Source organism: Ovis aries, chromosome 19 (assembly GCF_016772045.2).
Source record: "Ovis aries strain OAR_USU_Benz2616 breed Rambouillet chromosome 19, ARS-UI_Ramb_v3.0, whole genome shotgun sequence".
NCBI classification, from domain to species: domain Eukaryota; kingdom Metazoa; phylum Chordata; class Mammalia; order Artiodactyla; family Bovidae; genus Ovis; species Ovis aries.
In genome coordinates this window covers 42,453,903-42,474,614 of record NC_056072.1, presented here as the reverse complement: position 1 = coordinate 42,474,614, position 20,712 = coordinate 42,453,903, and the positions used below count along the sequence as shown (strand labels likewise).

At 37.7% G+C, this 20,712-nt stretch overlaps 1 protein-coding gene across 13 annotated transcripts in view; it reads right to left on the bottom strand.

Moving 5' to 3' along the window:
- The window catches only part of CFAP20DC (CFAP20 domain containing), a 260,347-nt gene extending 243,183 nt beyond the window's left edge, over positions 1-17,164 (bottom strand). For 10 of the 13 annotated variants that reach the window (XM_012099769.5, XM_042235990.2, XM_012099779.5 and 7 more), the window contains exons 1-4: positions 16,799-17,164; positions 13,809-13,898; positions 11,271-11,364; positions 3,148-3,220 (exon numbers count right to left, since the gene is read on the bottom strand). In XM_012099769.5, the coding sequence (XP_011955159.1) occupies positions 3,148-3,220; positions 11,271-11,364; positions 13,809-13,898; positions 16,799-16,819 (278 nt within the window). In that variant the 5' untranslated portion in view covers positions 16,820-17,164. Of the gene's footprint in view, positions 1-3,147; positions 3,221-11,270; positions 11,365-13,808; positions 13,899-16,798 lie in introns of those variants that run through there. The other 3 variants (XM_060402278.1, XM_060402279.1, XM_060402277.1) reach the window with 3 other exon arrangements.
- Between the last annotated feature and the right edge of the window lie 3,548 nt (positions 17,165-20,712).

The window sequence follows — 20,712 nt, the reverse complement described above, 5'->3', positions numbered from 1 at the left end:
TATACCTTCTTTCTTGTAAAACATGGGCTCTGTCATTACTTTCTAAAATAGCAAAAATATTTTGACTGTCTATAACCAACAAATTCAAATGTGGAGTTAATACATTTTCTTATAATCTGGTAATTTCACAGGGTCAGGATACAGAATGTTTTCCCCATTTTATTTAATAATTCTGACCTTTGTCCCAGACATTTATTTTATGAAAACTATAAAACTAGAAGAAAATCCAAATGTTTGTCCACGTGGCTATAAGAACATGAGACTCTATGATTATAGTCAACATCTGACCATTAGTTCTATCACCCATGAAAATATTTTCTCATCCTTCAAGTGCATTAATCACCTGGTAACAAAGGGTCAGGCTTATTTATATCAACTGCTCTCTTGCTAGGACTAAGGTAAACCTAAGATACCTACTACTTTCTCTAATTAAAGCCCTAATTATTATTAACTTAGTTAAAATAATATATTGCTCAGGCCACAGTGATAAGCTCAAGTGTTTGGGGGCACAAATAAAGCATAATTTTGCTTAGGAAAAGAGTGCTCATCCACAGAAGATTCTGTCCTGAGGTTCAGCCAAGTTTCCTGCACAACTTTGATCAAAAGGCTAACTACCAGCATCCCTACCAGTGCTTCTGAAGAATCTCAATGTATAGGTGGTAGAGATCAGGAGAATAAGACGGCTGGACTGTACTTCTATGCAAGGAACCTAACAACCTTAAAAATAAAATACAGTATGCTCACTTCTATTCGGTAGGAAACCACTTTCCTCTACACTGAATATAAAGCTTTATATGGTACACTGTACCTTTAGAATGTTTTTAGAGTCTTGAAAATGGTTTTTCTGCAGAACTAGAAAGAGATACATAAGAGCATCAAATGCTGCTTGGTCTTGTTACTATTAGAAGTAGTTTAAAGAATCTTGCTGACCATGGCAGATGATAAGAGAAAATCTTAGAAGGTTTCTGAGATTTAAAGTTGAATAAAATAAAAACATAAATTGTTCCATCTATTCTTCATCATTCCAGAAAAAAACCTATGTGTCATTAGCCAAAATTCATATTTTACCAACACATGCATCCATTATTAATATTTTAACATAAAAAAGAAATTAATAACCTCAAATTTATATTAATCTCACTTAATTAAGAAAGCTCTTCCTTCTCCTTGGTCTGCACCAGTGTATCTAGTACAAAATTAACTTCATTAATAGGAAAAGTCACTTATTTCAGCAGGGGAAATAAAAGACTAAAAATAAGGCTTTGACCTTGGACAGCTATTAATTACAAGGAAAAACTAGAAAACATATACACTAAATATAATGTATAGTTGAGTCCCTAAATAATATTCCATTCTGAGTATAGAAATTAAATGTTATTTTCATTCTCAGAATTATATCAGATAACAGGTAGCTCAACTGAGTAAAATTTGTATATTCTTACTTTTGCTAAACAACTGGTTCATAGCAAGGCCATTTAAAACAAATATATCCCAAGCCATCTATATGTAAACAGAAAAACTGAATATATCTCAACAAAAGTAAGTAACATTAAGATACTCTACATAGAAAATCCTAAAGATGCTACCAGAAAACTATTAGACCTCATCAATGAATTTGGTAAAGTTGCAGGATACAAAAGGAATATACAGAAATCTCTTGCATTCCTATACAGTAACAATGAAAAATCAGAAAGAGAAATTAAGGAAATAAACCCATTTACTACCATATCAAAAAGAATAAAATACCTAGGAACAAACCTACCTAAGGAAACAAAAGACCTGTACTGTGAAAACTTAAAACACTGATGAAAACTGAAGATGACACAGATGGAAAGATATACCATGTTTTGGGGTTGTGTGCTGTGCTCTGTAGTGCCATTCTTGGATTGGAAGAATCAGTACTGTCAAGATAACCAAACTACCATGACAATCTACAGATTCAATGCAATTTCTATCCACTTATCAATGGCAATTTTTTAACAGAACTAGAACAAAAAATTTAAAATTTGTATGCAAACAAAAGAGACCCCTCATAGCTAAAACAACTCTGAGAAAGAAAAATGGAGCTAGAGGAATCAGAATCCTTGACTTCAGATAATACTTCAAAGCTACAGTTATTAAAACAGTATGGGACTGGCACAAAAACAGAAATACAGATCAATGGAACTGGGTAGAAAGCTCAGAGATAAGGCTATGTATCTATTCTCAATGAATCTATGAAAAAGGCAAGAATATGGAGAAAAGACAGTCTCTTCAATAAGTAGTGCTGGGAAAACTTTACAGCTACATGTGAAAGAATAAAATCAGAACATTCTCCAACACCAGACACAAAAATAAACTCAAAATGGATCAAATACCTAAATGTAAGGCCTGACACTATAACACTCTAAGGAGAAAACACAGAGTAGAACACTGACAAAAATCACATCAATATCTTTTTGGATCCACCTGCTAGTATTATGAAAATAAAAACAAAAATAAACAAAGGCGACCTAATTAAACTAAAAGCTTCTACACAGAAAAGGAAACCATAAACAAAATGAAAAGACAACCCAGAGAATGAGAAAAAATGTTTGCAAAGTGACCAGCTATGCAAACAGACCAAAATATGCAAACAGTTCATGCAATTCTATGTCAAAAAAGCCAAACAACTCAATCAAAAACTGGACAGAAGATCTAAACAGACATTTTTCCCAAAGAAGACATACAGATGGCCAAAAAGCACATGAAAAGATGCTCAATATGACTAGTTATCAGAGAAATGCAAATCAAAACTACAATGAGATACCACCTCACATCAGTCAGAGTAGCCATTATCATAAAGTCTACAAACAATAAACAGTGGAGAGGGTGTGGAGAAAAGGGAAACCTCCTACCTTTTCAAATCATAGGCTCTTCATTATTAAATTCAGGATCCTTTGATATTTTCTTAAACAGATGAAATTTGTTTTCTCCCCTTAGGGAAATGCCAGACTACAGTATATCCAGAAATACTATTAAATTAGTTTAATTACTTCATGTCGACTTGATATGTCACTGCTCTTTAATGCAAAAACTGCCAGTTGTAATTAATGACTCTTAGCACTGTGTCAATTGATCAAATGTCTAATACACATATAACATTGAAAGAAGTTCTATATATCTTACAGCAATTCAGTAGAGAAGTCTTGTCCCAGGGGTATGTAAATCTGAAGTACAAGAAACCTCTGGATCAGTCCAACTAAAATGAAAGGAGGAAAATATACGTTTGTATGTCCGAATTATTTGTATGTACATATAAACAAAACAATCACATGCCATCAATATGCTGAAGCTTTTATCATTTCAATAATATACACAATTGCAAGAACACTATTCTGAGTTACAATCTCACTACAAAAGAAAAAAAAATGATGAAATCAAATCCAACTCTAACAACAAATGCTGTCTTTTAAAGTCCCATCTGTGGGCTTGGTGAAATCTTTATGAAAATTTATAAAATAACACTTTTTTATTTACTGTTATTAGGTTGCAAGAAAGCGTACACATTCAATACACACATATAAAACTGAACTATAGGTTTTCTCATTAAGGCGGTCATAAAAGCATGTAGCAATTATTCTTACTGACAATTTTAACTGTATTTAACAACTTAACAAAAAATAATAGAACAGAAAAATAGTTGATGAGCCATATCTAGTTCATATGGTTTTAAATGTGTCTAAAATGAGATGGATGGAGGAACATATTTTCAGTTAAATACTTTTTGTTAATTTAAAATATATTTAATTTAATGCTCACAAATTAAAAACTTATAGCTTTTATTTCCTATCACCAGCTTCATCTGAATTAAAAATACCTGGAGAAAGACCTATGGCACTTTTGATAACTGAAGTCTACAACTGCTTCAAAAATATGGGGAGGGAGGTGGGAGGGGGGGTTCAGGATTGGGAACATGTGTACACCCATGGCAGATTTATGTTGATGGATGGCAAAACCAATACAGTATTGTAAAGTAAAATAAAGTAAAAAAAAAAAAAAATCAACTGATTTTGTATTACCTCTTTAGACCTATTCACTTAATTCTTTTCCTCTCAGCTTTTGAACTTTCACTTGATATCTCAATTATGATGCTTTTAGAGAATGTTTTAGTATCACTTCCTCCTGAAACATGACTTCCAGGAATTTGTTTTTTCCCTAATATGGAATGTTGCTTAGGAAGTGGAGATGTCTTGATACAACTGTGAACCTCTCCTACAAATCTAATAGTATAAGCCAATACGTGGAGAAAACACTTCAAGAAAGGTAACTGGTCTAACATGAATGCTGTTTTCTGTTCATTCCAACTTAGCAGACTTAACATATTTAAGTATTTTAAAGTAACAATTTATATTTGGATAGTCTACATATAAAAACATTCTGGTTTAGAATTCTTATGTTAAATTTTTTACAACATTCCATTAAATAGTGCCTATATTTTACTTCAAATCTAGTTTCTAAGTAATAAACATATTACTTAGATCAAATGTGCTTAATATTTTAAAAATCAAACATACAAGGATAAATTGTACTTAAAGTACTAAGCTGCAAAGAGTCATCAGTAAAGGTAACAGTCTCTGATCTTAGAAAATTCTCCAGGAATCAGGTTCTACCACATTTATGGGAACAGACAACAAGACAACTAGAGCTCTGGACCACAAAACCAAAATCAAATACCCAAATGAGGCCAACTTAAGTAAAAGACCATTAATCAATCTCTCTCATGTATCTTCCATTGATTGGCCCTACAGTATTTTTTCTACTGCAGAAAGGCCCCATAAAGAGAGCTGAGAGAGCACTGGGATAAATGAAATCTCTCTTTACAAAAGGTCCTAATTTATGTCACAGATCTCACTGAATCAGCAACTGTTCTCTTCAAACACAAAGAGCTACACACATAGGGCATTTCTGTATGAACATTTTTAGATATGAAAGATGCTTGCCCTCAAACAAAAAGAAAGTATTGTAATTCAACTCTCTCACATATAGAAGCCCTAGTTTCCAAAAGGCTTCACTTCTAAGATTAAAAGAAGTATGACAATACCATACGGTAATGATCTGACAAAGGAAAAAGTACTCTAATAACATTTGACAGACACTGATCCTGTGTGTCAGAAATGCTAAATAAACTCTATAGCAACATTTTTTCTTCCAGTGGCTGAGTAAATTTAAACTGACTCTTTGGCCAAGTAAATTTAAACTGATTCTTCATGTCTACATTATATTTAAAATCACTCTAAGCAATGCTGGAACTATTGTTAAGTCAGAAAATGCCCATCAAGTACGTAAAATTCATAAAAATTCACTTTTTTACTGAAATATGCAGGTTTCTGCAGTTTCATAATATGTTCTCTGCCCGGGACAAAAGCTACCTCTATTTTTAAGAGGTCAGATCCTTTCTTCTTTTGAATAGTGGTTTTACAGTTGTTCCATTACAGCAAATCACAGTTGTATACCTCAACATACACTTTGCAAGTGTTCTGCTGTCCAAAGTGTTGGGACCAAACACAGTGCAGTAACCTTCTGTAACTTGGTAACAGTAACTTGAAGGTACTTCCTGATGCTACTGGAGTCCTGATACAGACAGGACTCTAAAATGCACCTTAGCTGCTGAAGCACAGAAAACAGGAAACAATTATGGCTTCATAATGGGTTATTCCACACCCCTTGCGCACATCGGAAAACCTGTTTGGGCCTTTTTACTTTTCATATGTAAAACTGGGTTGATAATTTAGGTTTACCCCTCACAGAATCATTTGTATAAATCAAATGAGATCTATCATTCAATAAAGATTTATTGGGCATCTACTATGAAAAAGACTCAGTGTTAAAGCTTTCATAGTGAATAGGACAGACATGCTCTCTGCTCTCTTGGAACTTACATACTAGGTTTCATGAAGGAGAAGGTCACATTGCTATGAAAGCCTATATAATCCTGAGTCATTGGGAGGAAGAGTATGATGAGTGGAGGTTTTCTTGTAGAAGTAACAGCGGAGTTCAATTAGGAATAACAGCAGAGATTGACTGGGCAAGGAAGATAGGGGCAGAGGAGAGGAAAAAATATCAAATAGAGAGGGAATACTCACAAGCTGGAATCAAGGCTGCCGGGAGAAATACCAATAACCTCAGATATGCAGATGATATCACCCTTATGGCAGAAAGTGAAGAGGAACTAAAAGCCTCTTGATGAAAGTGAAAGAGGAGAGTGAAAAAATTGGCTTAAAGCTCAACATTCAGAAAACGAAGATCATGGCATCCGGTCCCATCACTTCATGGGAAATACATGGGAAACAGTGGAAACAGTGTCAGATTTTATTTGGGGGGGCTCCAAAATCAATGCAGATGGTGACTGCAGCCATGAAATTAAAAGACGCTTACTTCTTGGAAGGAAATTTATGATCAACCTAGATATCATATTCAAAAGCAGAGACATTACTTTGCCAACTAAGGTCCGTCTAGTCAAGGCTATGGTTTTTCCAGTAGTCATATATGGATGTGAGAGTTGGACTGTGAAGAAGGCTGAGCGCCGAAGAATTGATGCTTTTGAACTGTGGTGTTGGAGAAGAGTCTTGAGAGTCCCTTGGACTGCCAGGAGATCCAACCAGTCCATTCTGAAGGAGATCAGCCCTGGGATTTCTTTGGAAGGAATGATGTTAAAGCTGAAATTCCAGTACTCTGGCCACCTCATGCAGCGTTGACTCATTGGAAAAGACTCTGATGCTGGGAGGGATTGGGGGCAGGAGGAGAAGGGGACGACAGAGGATGAGATGGCTGGATGGCATCACTGACTTGATGGATGTGAATCTGAGTGAACTCCGGAAGTTGGTGATGGACAGGGAGGCCTGGCGTGCTGCGATTCATGGGGTCGCAAAGAGTCGGATACGACTGAGTGACTGAACTGAACTGATAGATTAGATTAGATGAACTTAAAGGCCTAAAGGACTGACAGGAGAGACAGAAGGGGAAAAGGAGTAGGGGATATGTCTGGCAAATAGTCAGGGACGTGGGGCCAAAAGCCCTGTGAAAGATACAGATCATCCTAAAATCAACAGGAAGCCACTCATCCATTCATTCAACAAAGATCTAGTGAATGTTTACTATGTGCCAGGCACTGTTCTAGGTGAACAAAGTGGACTAAGTTTCTGTGTTGGTAGGTCTTAGTTTCTGGTGATGGTGGAAAAAAACAATAAAAGAACATACTAAACAGCAAGTTCAAGGTGATAATTATTGTAGGAAAATGGACAGCAGGGTACACGAGATCAAGAATGCAGAAGGGATACAAAGCACAGGTTGTAATTTAAGTATGGGCAAGCATGGTCCTCACTGAGAAGATGATACTTTATTTGGTGAAGGCCTGAAGGGGAGAGAGTCAGCCATGTAGCTACTTGGAAAAAGAAAGCCCTAGGCAGAGGGTATGGCTTGTACACAAGTGCTAAGGTACCAGACTGTGGCTGAAAATAGCAAAGAGACCTGTACGATGGAAGAGAGTGAACAAGGCAAAGTAACAGGAGGTAAGATCAGAGTTAAGAGAACATCAGATACTACAGCGCCCTATAGATGTTTGGGTTTTACCCAGAGAGAGATGGGGCATTTTCAGCAGAAGAGTGCTTGATTTAAAAGTATTGGTCTGGCTGCTAAATTGACAATGGACTGTGGGGAGGCAAGTCAGAAACAGAGACTAATTAGAAGGCTACTGCAATACTGCAGGAGAAGGCAATGGCACCCCACTCCAGTACTCTTGCCTGGAAAATCCCATGGACATGGTAGGCTGCAGTCCATGGGGTTGCTGAGAGTTGGACATGACTCAGTGACTTCACTTTCACTTTTCACTTTCATGCATTGGAGAAGGAAATGGCAATCCAGTGTTCTTGCCTGGAGAATCCCAGGGACAGCGGAGTCTGGTGGGCTGCCATCTATGGGGTCTCACAGAGTCAGACACGACTGAAGCAACTTAGCAGCAATACTGCAAGATAATGGTGGGTGGCAGCAGGGAAAGTAGCAAGAGGCAGTCAAACTCTAAAACTAATTTAAAGATAGAGCCAACAAGATTTTCTTGATGGTTAAATGAAAAGAAGGAAAAAATTAAGATGATTTAAGATTTTTTTGGGCTGAGCAACTGAAAGACAACTTGCTAACAACTGAGATGGGGCAGTCTGCAGGAGGAACAAAAATTTCCAAGGGAAAGCTATCCACGTAGAAATGTCAACAAAGCAATCGAATATACAAATCTGGAGTTTGGGACACAAGTCAGTGATAAGAATGCAAGCTGGTACACAGCAGAGATGAAATTTAAAGCCATCAGACTAGAGTCTGAAACTAAAGAACTAAATGTAGTTTAGTGTTAAGAAGGTCAAAGACTAAGTCCAGAGGCATTGCCACATTAAGTTGGGTTGGAGAGAAGAGGAAGAACCACGAAAGGACACAGAAGAAAGACCAGTGAAGTAGGAAAAAGAAAAACAAACAAAAAATCCAGGAGTATGGGCATCCTGGAAGATGAGTGGAGAAAGTACAATATATATCAAGTAGAGGATGTCAATTTTTGTCAACGCTGCTGCTAAGTTGAACAAGACGAGAGCTGAGAACGGGCCACTGGATTCAAGAAGAGAAAGAGCGCTAGAAACCTCGACAAGAGCGCTGTCAATAGAGTGGTAAAGTCAAAGCCACTGAAGGGTTTTAGAAAGAGGAAATCGTAAGAAGTTTATTTCAAAGAATTACAAAAAGTTAGGGCAGGGGTAGCCTGAGGGGAACCTCATAAAGATGACCTCATCCACCAGAGCAGCTGAAACTTAGATCAACACACAGCTTCAGGGATGCCGATCCCAAGACACACACCATTTGCTTAAGATGTCACAGGCAGAGAAAAGTATGGTTTCAAATATAAGCCTCAAATAGAAAGTCCCCAGGGAGACCATCCAAATGACAGCTATTTACATGTAATAGAGTTTCTTTTCATATGGGCATCTCTGTATATATATATGATACACTAAGTTAGGGGTACAAAGTAAACGATGCAAGAGTTCTGTCGTGGAGAAACACACAAGCTGATAATCACATCTTCCTTTATTTGACAATATACAGTTTAAAAAAAAACACTCTGACATATTCAGAGATGCTCAAATATAATTCAGAATATTACTATTTAAAATTAGAATTTTAAAATACTGAATTTCATTTTTAAAATTCCTTCATAGGTACTTAATACAGTAGGAAATACATATGAAGTGTCTAATGTCAAGTTGGCAAAAATAAAGTGGGTTTTTACTCTTAAAGTAGGAATGCAAAATGGTAATTGAACTTATTTTAGAATCCTTAACTTAAAGTCAATTCTTTATTCAAAGCATGCCATTAAATTTAAATTTAACCACAACAACTTCACATAGGTCATTTTATAGAAGGGAAAATAATTATAAGTTGCTATTATCAAAAATTCCAAGTAATTAATCTTAAAGGCATTAGTACAGGGCAGACTATATAAACTGCTTCATTTGTTATAGGGCTGTACATGCTACAGAAAAAGATTAATTTTTAATTGCAGGACACTGTACAAGAAATACATTAAAAGATTTTTCTTTCTTCGAGTTAAAACAATCATCTTTCCATTTTTAAAAAGCAATTATAACACATTAAATTTGTTTTATTTCTTAAAAAAAAAATAGATAAAAGTAGGCAAGGGGAGCTTGTCTTTAATTACTGAGCCTTTGTTAGAGGAGAAATCTTTCTCAGGGCCACCTGAGAAAGGTTATTAGAAGTGATTTGATTTTGTCAATAACATCATCATGGGCATAGATGCTGAAGGCATCAAGGGATGTAGAGGCCAACAATAATAAAAAAGAACTAAATTGGTTTAGAGCAAAGTCATGTTCCTGAATATCAGATGTGCTCATTTACAGTCAATAGTCTTAAAAAAGATGGTCCATGTTTCTTGTTAAAAATAATCGACATTTTCAGACATGTTTCCATGGCTTATCTCAGTTCACGTTATTTACCAGTACAGATTTATGGAGAAATTAAAAAAAAAATCTCTGCTATTAAAAAATGCAAACTATGAGGAAATCATGGTTTTAAAATGGTAATAAACTAATAACAATTATTTTAACAATGACTATCCCTTCTCTTTGAAGTTGTTTTTTATTTTATTCAGAAAGATACCATTTTAAAATAAATCATCTTTCAACTATAATTTCTATGGCTTGATTTATGTCTTAGAAATCTAAAATATGCATGTAGTAGCTTGAAATAGTAGATAAAACACAGAGTCTATAAAGGTTTAGAAAACAGGATTAAAATGAGAAAATCAGATACCAAGACTAGGTCTTTTCATAGTTCATGGTACACAACAGGTATTCAATAAATGTTCTTAATGAAAGAAGAAGTAAATAATGAATGTAAAAAATAACTGATTACCTACATTGGTTAAAACACAATAGATGAATATAGGACAAGGTTAATGAAAATATGGTTAATCATTTTGATAATTTACATTTCTTAAATCACATCAGGGTATGCAGAGCCTAATTTTGCGGCAAAGCATTGAATTTTAACCCCAGTTTGGCCAACAGTTAGGCTTCTGATCAGAAATTTAGGTGATCGCTCAGGGTTCCTTCTGCTTTAAACCACTATTCCTAATTCCCAGAACAGATAAGAACTGAAATCTATTTTGGCGTTTTTTGTTAAATCACATACTCATATCTTTACTTATTAGATATGAATATTTCTAAAGGTATGTAAGTTGATATATTACTAAGTAAGCCTTATATAGTATTTCACATATATTTCCCCTCAAAAATCAATTCACTATAAGAACTCACGAGTTTATTTCAAAGTATAGCCTTAACAACCTGAGCTCTTGATGAGGAATCAACCTTAATGTGTTCATCCATAAAAGACTTATTTGTCAGGATTAAAAGAATTAAAAAAAATGAAATGCTTAGAAAGTCACTGGCACACAGTTAAGTGCTTAATAAACATCATTACTATTCTAATGAAATAATCTTATACATATTTTGTAATTTAGAAGGTTAAATAATCTTCTAAATCTTCTTTAAAAATAGAAGTATATTTCTAATAAACAATGAAGCAGAATCTTTTTCAAAAGCCTGGTATAAAGTTACTCTTTAAATTAAAAAAAAAAATCTTATTACTATACATCAACAGATGCCAGTAAAAGCCAAACTTACACGTCTGTTTATGAGACTTAACAGTTTCACTTTAAGCATCAAATGTTAAGCTTCAATGTTAAAAATCTTACTTACGGATTTGCTTATTCTCCTTTGGTAACTGTATTTTATTTGTTTGGCTGCTGCCTTCCAGTACAAACACAAAACTTTTAACTTCTTTATCAAATTCCTACAGAACAAAATTGAACACAGTGGTAATTGTGTGTTTTATTTGACATTTATTATAAAATTGAAGTAGCAAGCCCATACAAAAAGCCCCACACTCAAATGACTTAAAAATAGTCCCAGGTCTTAATGATGCTGCTAAGACTTGCTGGGAATTGGAATACAGAAGCCACACTTAGCTACTTGGCAAATTCTCTTCTATATCCAGACACTCTTTCTCCAAATAATAAGTTTTCTAATGTCAGGGATTCCCAAGTTACTAATTTAGAGTTTCCAGAGTTCAGGTATCCTTCCCCTCTATAATCAATGTATTTCTGTCTAATAGCACAGGCTGAACATTGCTCTCTGTTAACAGTACAATAAACCATCTAAATTATGTTGTATCTAGTCTGGAAGTTTCTTGGTTTCAAGCCATGGCTCATATAGAATTAATCAGTGCCTTATTTTACCAGTCTTCTAATGTGAAGTTCCATACATCATTTACTTAATATCAGTACAAACTAAAGTGTTACAACCAAGGAAGGTTATCTAAAAAACAAACATAAACAACACACACCTGGATGTGAAAAACTTATTATACATGAGAATACAATTTCTATCAAAGTATTAATGCAAATTGTTATTATTATTTTTTAATCTTGAAGCAAATTTCCAATCTTTAAATACAAAGACCCCTTTTCCACAAAGAAACCTTAATATATCCTCTTCCTTTTGGTACATGTTTTAAAAATACACTGTAACCAATGGTTGCTAAGGATTAAGTAACATTTAAATAAATTTGTATTATATTTAACACAATAACATCTCTCATGTATTTGCAATGAACATAGAGTATATTATTTATTTCATCTGCACACATATTGGGCATACACTAAAACCTTTTAACAGCTTATCAAAAGCTTCAACATGACCATAAACCCTTCTTTAGTCCAGCCCCTGCCCAGTTTTTCTAACTTCATCTCTTGCTTCACACTCTCCTCCACTCTGCATCCTAGCCTCTAGCCTTCCAGCAGTTTCTTAAAAATTCTAAGTTCTCTCTAAAGCAAGGACTTTATACCTGCTTTTATCATTGTCTGAAATTATCTCTCTACCAGCTCCATCTGGTGCCCAGTTAGCTAGAGATCAAATATTATTTCCTCAGGGGACCCTTTCCTGACCTCTCTGCTCTATACCCTCACAGCACCTATTTACTTTCATTCATAGTAAAAGCTATAAAATTTTGAGCAAGTCACTTAACCTTATCATGCCTATAAGATAAGCATAAGTGTACTTTATGAAATACAAGGTTATTGTACAGACTATATAACATGTAATTTGCTCAGTCCTATGGTTGGCAAATAGTAAGCACTCAATTAACAGTAGTTTAAAAAACTATCTATAGTATAAAGTCTCTAGAAAGATATTTTTCTCTCAACTGTACAAGAAAGAAGAGAAAGAGAAAAAGGCAAGGATATGGATTTTTAGGTCTGGTGGTCAAGAGGCTGAGGTAGTTCCTACCTGTTTTATTGGTTTTCCCTGTGAAATGGGGGGTGAAGTCTTCTGGTAAATGAGGGAGGAGGGCCTGTCTTGGGGGTCGGTTGGGGGTAGGGGGTAAGGAATTTATGGCTAGAAACCTGAAAGATACTAGAGAAAGAATCATTTTAGAGACCAGGAGAACAAGATTAGGTTCTTGAGCTGTTCATACTTAATCCACAGCATTAACAACCTGAAAGACTATAGATATTTTCTCCAAAGGTATTGTGAAGCCCACATGCAGACACAGGAAAGAGACGTGATCAGGAATTCAGAAACAGTTGGCATTTCCTAGACAGGCATGATGAAAGGAGAAGGAACAGGGCATTCAAGGTCTTGACTGGGAAGTGACTGAAATTTTGGACCATGGATTCTGGGCTAGAGAGAAAAAGAAAGTGAAGACAGACTAAGTGAGTAAGTAGGTAAGTAAGTAAATCAGTCTAAACACTGAGAAAAAAGTAGAATGGTCAATGGCCTAACAGTCACAATTAGGTTGAAGAACAAATAGAGTGGGAGTAACTAGGCAAGCAACATTAAGAATCGAAGACTTAAGGTCTCAGGAATTTCAGAGGCCATGCAGTTTCAGTGAGAAGGTACAAAGTGTGACAGAGTGAAACAGTGCTGAAGTAGAGTGGAGAAGGTCATGAGAGAGGAAGTCAAGAAAATGAGAAGCCCAGGGTTTGAAGATTTTCCTCACAGATACTGAAGTCGCCTAAAACAACAGCAGGACTTGACACGTAGAGAAGGGCTATGAGCTGTGTGCCAAAGTCTTCAATGAGGAGGGGTGTCTCAAAGGGCTGAAGCCAGGAGTCATGAAAGGGTTTTGAAGTGAATGAACAGATAAACCAGTTCTGAAACCTTACCAAGTCCTTTTTGTTATAATCTTTAGTCTCATTTCTTTCCCGGATTTAGCTGGCTTTAATTTCTAACACTTACTTTCCAAATCACAGATGGACTGCCGAGGATCTTCCATTTTGCTCCAGGATTTTTACCCTGGGCACTAAAGATTTCAACAAATGCACCTCCCTAGGGTGAAAAAAAATTTTTTTAATTGCAGTGAAAGACAATGCTAAGAAGGAGGAAATAATATCTACCACATAGTCTATAACCACTGTTCTGGGAATCTGTCAGTAAAGTAGATCTGAGAGGAAACATTATCCTTGTTATTATTCCTTTATATCTTGGGTGTATCTAAGCAACAACTGTTCTGATTCAAGTCACCTCAAGTTAATAGTTTAAGAAATTTTTTTTGAAAGCAAATATTAAATAAATTTCAAGCTATACAAACTTTACAATCTCTCAGTGTAAGATTCATTTACTTAATGTATATAGTTCATGCTCACAAAATATTTTATTCAATACACACTAAAGGGTCAAAACTCAACTCTCAGGCAAGGCCAATCAAACTGGATAATTATCTCTGGCTACAAGCTTTTTAGTCACACTAACCTGAGTTCCAATACCAGTTCTTCCATTTATTAACTGACCTTGGAGATACTTAACCTCTTGATTCTCCTTCTGTAAAATGGGTTGTCAGATTACACAGGACAGTAAACATAAACCACCACATTCAGGACCTTGCACAGAGCTCATCAGTACCAATAATGATTATTCAAAAAAAAAAAAAAGGCAAATTGAATAGTACTGGGTCAATTAAAAAAAGCTTGAACTTGGAGAGGGAGGGATTCTTATTTTAAGAATTCCTATACGATTTTTAAAATATATTTAACACAATTTGGTGATCTACAAAATATGTACAAAAAAAGAGAATTATTTCTATAGACATGCTAAATGTTCCCTATTGTAATCCTGAGAACATGGAGGGACATGCTCACATAAAATCATGAAACACATTACTGAACGTCCATAAGCTTTAATTATAAAAGAGAGGCATTATAAATGATTGTCTCTAAGGAAGAGTTTACTGAAAGAAACTGAAAACCTGAGCGTAAATATGATTTCTTTTATGGCCTGTTAATTTATAAGCAGCAGATAAGCAACTGTCTGATTTTCATAAAGTGTACAGCTTTTAATTTTTTTCAAATACAAAGATATTTTTGCTTCTGTGTTTTAACATACAATCACTTGAAGCTGAGACATTTAATGTCTTCTTGAGCGAGTGTTATGTGCAAACTGAGGAAAAGAATTACTATAGCTTCTGAAGTCAGGGTATATTTCACCGTGAATTTTAAATTTGAGGAAGTTTTTGTTTTTTTTTTTTAAGAGAAAAATCCATATACCTGAAGAGACAGAAAAATATACCTCCCCTGTGCCCATTCCTTTCTGCTATCACCTGTTTCCCACACTGGACACAGATTTTTTTAGAACAATATATATTTTACCTATGTTAAGCGAAAGAAGCTCTCTAAAATTGTTCTAACACATTTAATGACATCAAATGTAAAAGAAGAGAACTGTGGAACACTCTGAGGAGACTCGTAAGAAGGCAGGTAGTATATGGTGAAAAGCAAACAAAGCGTGGGGCCTTTCTTGACAGTCCAGGAGTCTCTGCTTCCAACGCGGGGGGTACCAGTTCCACCTCAGGTTGAGAAACGAAGCTGTCCCGCAGCAACTACTGAGCCTGCGCACGAGAGAGCCTGGACACTACAAAAATCATACATTTGCTTATGCGTTGCTTATAAATTAACAGGCCATTAAAGAAAATCATATTTACGCTAAGTTTCTTTCAGCAAACTTCCTTAGAGACAATCATCTATAATGCCTCTCTTTTATAATTAAAGCTTATGGGCATTCAGTAATGTGTTTTGTGATTTTATGTGAGCATGTCCCTCCATGGTCTCAGGATCACAGTAGAGAACATTCAGCATGACTATAGAAATATTTCTTTTTTGTACAAATAGATCTCCAAATCGTATTAAATATATAAAAATCTTATAGGAATTCTTAAAGTAAGAATCACTCCAAGTTCAAGCTTTTTTACCCAGTACTATTCAATTTGCCCTTTTTTTGAATAATCATTACTGGTACTAATGAACTCTGTGTTCACCCAGCGCAGCCAAAACATAAAAGCAACGAAGAGGTGACCAGCAGAGGACTGTTCCAGCACAAATTTGTTCCTAACAGCAGTACGAAGATGGCAGACACATGGAAAGTGTAACCTCAGGTACAGGTAGGAGGGCATGAGACTGGAGCCAAGGAAGAGCAGGGAGATGCCCAGTGAGGTGAGGAAAGCTGGAGAGCTTTGAGAACTATTCAGGGTAGGCACGGTGACTGAAGAGCCAGAAGCAGTTTCCCTCAGTGTGTTATCTGGACCACCTGCATCTGAATCAACTGCGGAAAGGTTCTATGAAGGTAAATTAACTATTCCATCGACAGAGATTCTGATTCACTCTATTTGAGGGTGAGGATCAGGAAATTCGTATTTTTACACGTACTCCAAATAATCTTCATGCACCGCATGTTTGAGAATCACTAACCCCCCGTTTGGGGCGGGGGGTAGAAAATAGCACATGGCCAAAGTGCTTATGCTCTCTCTGGGCTGAACCCATTCATGCATTCACTTATTTACTCTCTTCTCAATAGCGTCCGAGTTACCAGAGTGCCTCAAAATTGGTAAAACTCAAGATTGGTGGGTCCTGTCCTCAAGTTTCTGGTCCAGGAGGTCTGGTTGAGGGTTTAAGACTGCATTTCAGTCACAAACACAGGCATCCCTACACCTTGAGAAGCACGGAACTGTTGAGTGAACAAAAATCAAATCATATCCCCACACAGCTGCCTTTTTTTTTTTTTTTTTGGTGAGGGAGGAGGGTCAAGAGCACTTACCCAGTAATTCCTTCCTACCCCTAAAAAGACAGTATTATTTGGGGATGTGGGGTAGGGAGTGGGTGGCTGAGAGTTGTCAACAGAACGTGAGCTACCTCACCCGAGAGGAGAACTAGACAGGATGGACAGCCGTTTCGGGTTACCTGGTACTCATTTTTGAACATTCCCGCAGGGGGCCCAGGGCTTGAGGGGCACGGAGTTCAGGGCTTCCAGAAAAACAGCTCGACACAGACGGCTGGAAGTCGGCGGGAGGGCGTGAAGCTCGGGGCCCGACGGCCAAGGAAGGGCTTCGTGCTCCGTCGCGACTCCCAGGCTCTTCTCAGCACTTAGCTCCACCTCAGACCCGCGACCCGAACCATCACGACCCAGCCGCCAGGGTGCCCGGGTCTGTGAGGGCACAGCTCCCGGCGGTAGCCGGGGATGAAGTGTGTGCGTAATCTACGTGACGGGACACACAGACGCCGAGCCTCGGACAACCGCCCGCCCGCTAGCCCGGGAAAGGCGAGCGCGTTCCCGCCGCCGTCCCGCCCCCGAATCCTCTCGGAAAAGGGCGGGGGCGAGAAGGACGGACCTTCCGACCGCGCCCATTGGTTCCCAGTAGGCGCCAGCGCGTGGCGCTGTCTGAGCGTCACGCCGAGGGACACGTGAGACTACGGAATGACGTAGGCGTTGCCCAGGCAACCGAGGGTCTCCCGCGGAAAGGGTGGAACGTCCAACCTGATACCCTCACTCTGGTCAGGTAGTGATTTGTGTCTACAAAGATAAGTGAAAACTTAACCTGGCTTAACAACTACCACAAATGCTGGACTTTTCTAGAAAACATATCACATCGACTTGGTCTCTCGTCGTGAACACTGACTAGTGATAGGTTGCTGAAGAGTCATGGACTCAGAGAACCAAGTTTCTAAACGTGGCTTCAGTCAGTTCTAGGGTCGCCAGACCCTTTCATTGCTTCGAAAGGTCCAAGGAGGTAAGAGTATTTACTCAAGGTCACTGCACGCTTCAAAAAGCCAAGGTTTTTTTTGCTCCAGATAATAAAGACATGAGGCAGGCGCTGGCTTAAGTTTGGTTCTGAGTTGGAAACATTCTTAAAGTGTAAGATTTTTAAAAAAAGTACCTTCTCGCTCTCTCCTTTTTTAAATAGCTTGTTTATTTGGCTGTGTCAGGTCTTAGTAGCAGCACAGGGGATCGTCCTTGCCCTGCTCACGCTCCAGTACTGGTGACCGGAAGGCTCTAGGCCTGTGGGATCTTAGTTTCCCAGGTGACCAAGGGCTAAAGAATATGTCTGCCAATGCAGTAAATGGAAGAGGCATAGGTTCGATTCCTGGGTTGGGAAGATCCCCTGGAGTGGGAAACAGCAATGTACTCCAGTAGTCTTGCCTGGAAAATTCCATGGCCAAAGGATCCTGGCAGGCTACATGGGGGGGTCACAAAAGATTTGGACACTATTGAGCACACAGCATTCATGTGGGGTCTTACTTTCCCCAGGAGGAATTGAGTCTGTGACCCCTGTATTGCAAGGTGGCTTAACCACTGAATCACCAGGCAAGTCCCCAGTGTCAGTATTAATGTCAGCTCAGTTCAGTTCACTCACTCAGTCATGTCTGACTCTTTGGGACCCCATGGAATGCAGCATGCCAGGCCTCCCTGTCCATCACCAATTCCCTGAGTTTACTCAGACTCATGTACATCCAGTAGGTGATGCCAACCAACCATCCCATTCTCTGGCTTCCCCTTCTTCTCCTGCCCAACATCAGGGTCTTTTCCCATGAGTCAGTTCTTCGAATCAGATGTTCAAAGTATTGGCATTTAAGCTTTAGCATCAGTCCTTCCAATGAATATTCAGGACTGACTTCCTTTAAGATTGACTGGTTGTAGCTCCTTGCAGTCCAAGGGACTCTCAAGAGTCTTCTCCAACACTGTAGTTCAAAAGCATCAATTCTTTGGAGCTCAGCTTTCTTTATAGTCCAACTCTCACAACCATACATAACCATGAGAAAAACCATAGTTTTGACTAGATGGACCTTTGTTGGCAAAGTAATGTCTCTGCTTTTGAATATGCTGTCTAGGTTGGTCATAACGCTTCTTCCAAGGAGCAAGAGTCATTTAATTTCATGGCTGCAATCACCATCTGCAGTGATTTTGGAACCCCCCCAAATAAAGTCTCTCACTGTTTTCACTGTTTCCCTATTTGTCGTGAAGTGATGGCACCAGATGCCATGATCTTAGTTCTCTGAGTGTTGAGTTTTAAACCAATTTTTTCACTCTTCTCTTTCACTTTCATCAAGAGTTTCTTTAGTTCTTCACTTTCTGCCATAAGGGTGGTGTCATCTGCATGTCTGAGGTTATTGATATTTCTCCCAGCAATCATGATTCCAGCTTGTGCTTCCTCCAGTCCAGCGTTTCTCATGATGTACTCTGCATATAACTTACATAAGCAGGGTGACAATATGCAGCCTTGACCTACTCCTTTTCCTATTTGGAACCAGTCTGTTGTTCCCATGTCCAGTTCCAACTGTTGCTTCCTGACCTGCATACCAGCTTCTCAAGGGCAGGTCAGGTGTCTGGGTATTCCCATCTCTTGAAGAATTTGCCAGAGTTTGTTGTGATTCACACAGTCAAAGGCTTTGGCATAGTCAAGAAAGCAGAAATATATGTTTTTCTGAAACTCTCTTGCTTTTTCGACGATCCAGTGGATATTGGCAATTTGATCTCTGGTTCCTCTGTCTTTTCTAAAACCAGCTTGAACATCTGGAAGTTCACAGTTCACGTATTGCTAAAGCCTGGCTTGGAGAATTTTGAGCGTTACTTTGCTAGCATGTGAGATGAGTGCAGTTGTGCAGTAGTTTAAGCATTCTTTGGCATTGCCTTTCTTTGGGATGGGAATGAAAACTGACCTTTTCCAGTCCTAAATTTGCTGGCATATTAAGTGCAGCACTTTCACAGCATCATCTTTTAGGATTTGAAATAGCTCAACTGGAATTCCATCACCTCCACTAGCTTTGTTTGTAGTGATGCTTCCTAAGGCCCACTTGACTTCACATTCCAGGATGTCTGGCTCTAGGTGAGTGATCACACCATCGTGATTATCTGGGTCGTGAAGATCTTTTTTGTATAGTTCTGTGTATTCTTGCCACTTCTTCTTAATATCTTCTGCTTCTGTTAGGTCTGTATCATTTCTGTCCTTTATTGTGCCCATCTTTGCATGAAATGTTCCCTTGGTATCTCTAATTTTCTTAAAGAGATCTCTAGTCTTTCTCATTCTATTGTGTTCCTCTATTTCTTTGCATTGATCATTGAGGAAGGCTTTCTTATCTCTCCTTGCTATTCTTTGGAACTCTGCATTCAAATGGGTATATCTTTCCTTTTCTCCTTTGCCTTTCACTTCTTTTCTGTTCACAGCTATTTGTAAGGCCTCCTCAGACGACCATTTTGCCTTTTTGAATTTCTTTTCCTTGGGGATGGTCTTGATCCCTGCCTCCTGTAAATGTCACAAACCTCCCTTCATAGTTCTTCAGGCACTCTATCAGATCTAATACCTTGAATCTATTTCTCACTTCCACTGTATAATCATAAGCGATTTGATTTAGGTCATACCTGAATGATCTAGTGGTTTTCCCAACTTTCTTCAATTTAAGTCTGAATTTGGTTTATTGGTTAAGTCCTACTAATCCTACAGAGTTTACATCAAGGGTCTCTTTCTAAGGTACTCCTCTAATATCCCTGAATTGATCAGATCCCCCTATTTACATGTTCTCATAGCATCTTAGCTCTTAGCATTATTGAAATCATTGTTGAAATTTTATATGTGTTTGTAAATTTGGCCATCTCTAATGGACTGTAGATTTCAAGAGACCAGGTACCATGTCTGTTTTCATTTGCTTGTTTTTTGCTTTTTTACCCTTGAATCCCTCCCTAATGCTTGGTATACTACTCCAACCATGTACTTGGTATAACAAAATAGTAATTGAATGAATGACTGAATCAAAGTGAGAGGAAATGAAAGGTGAATGTACTCTTAAAAGATAGCCATAGTTTTCGTGTTGAGAAAACATGA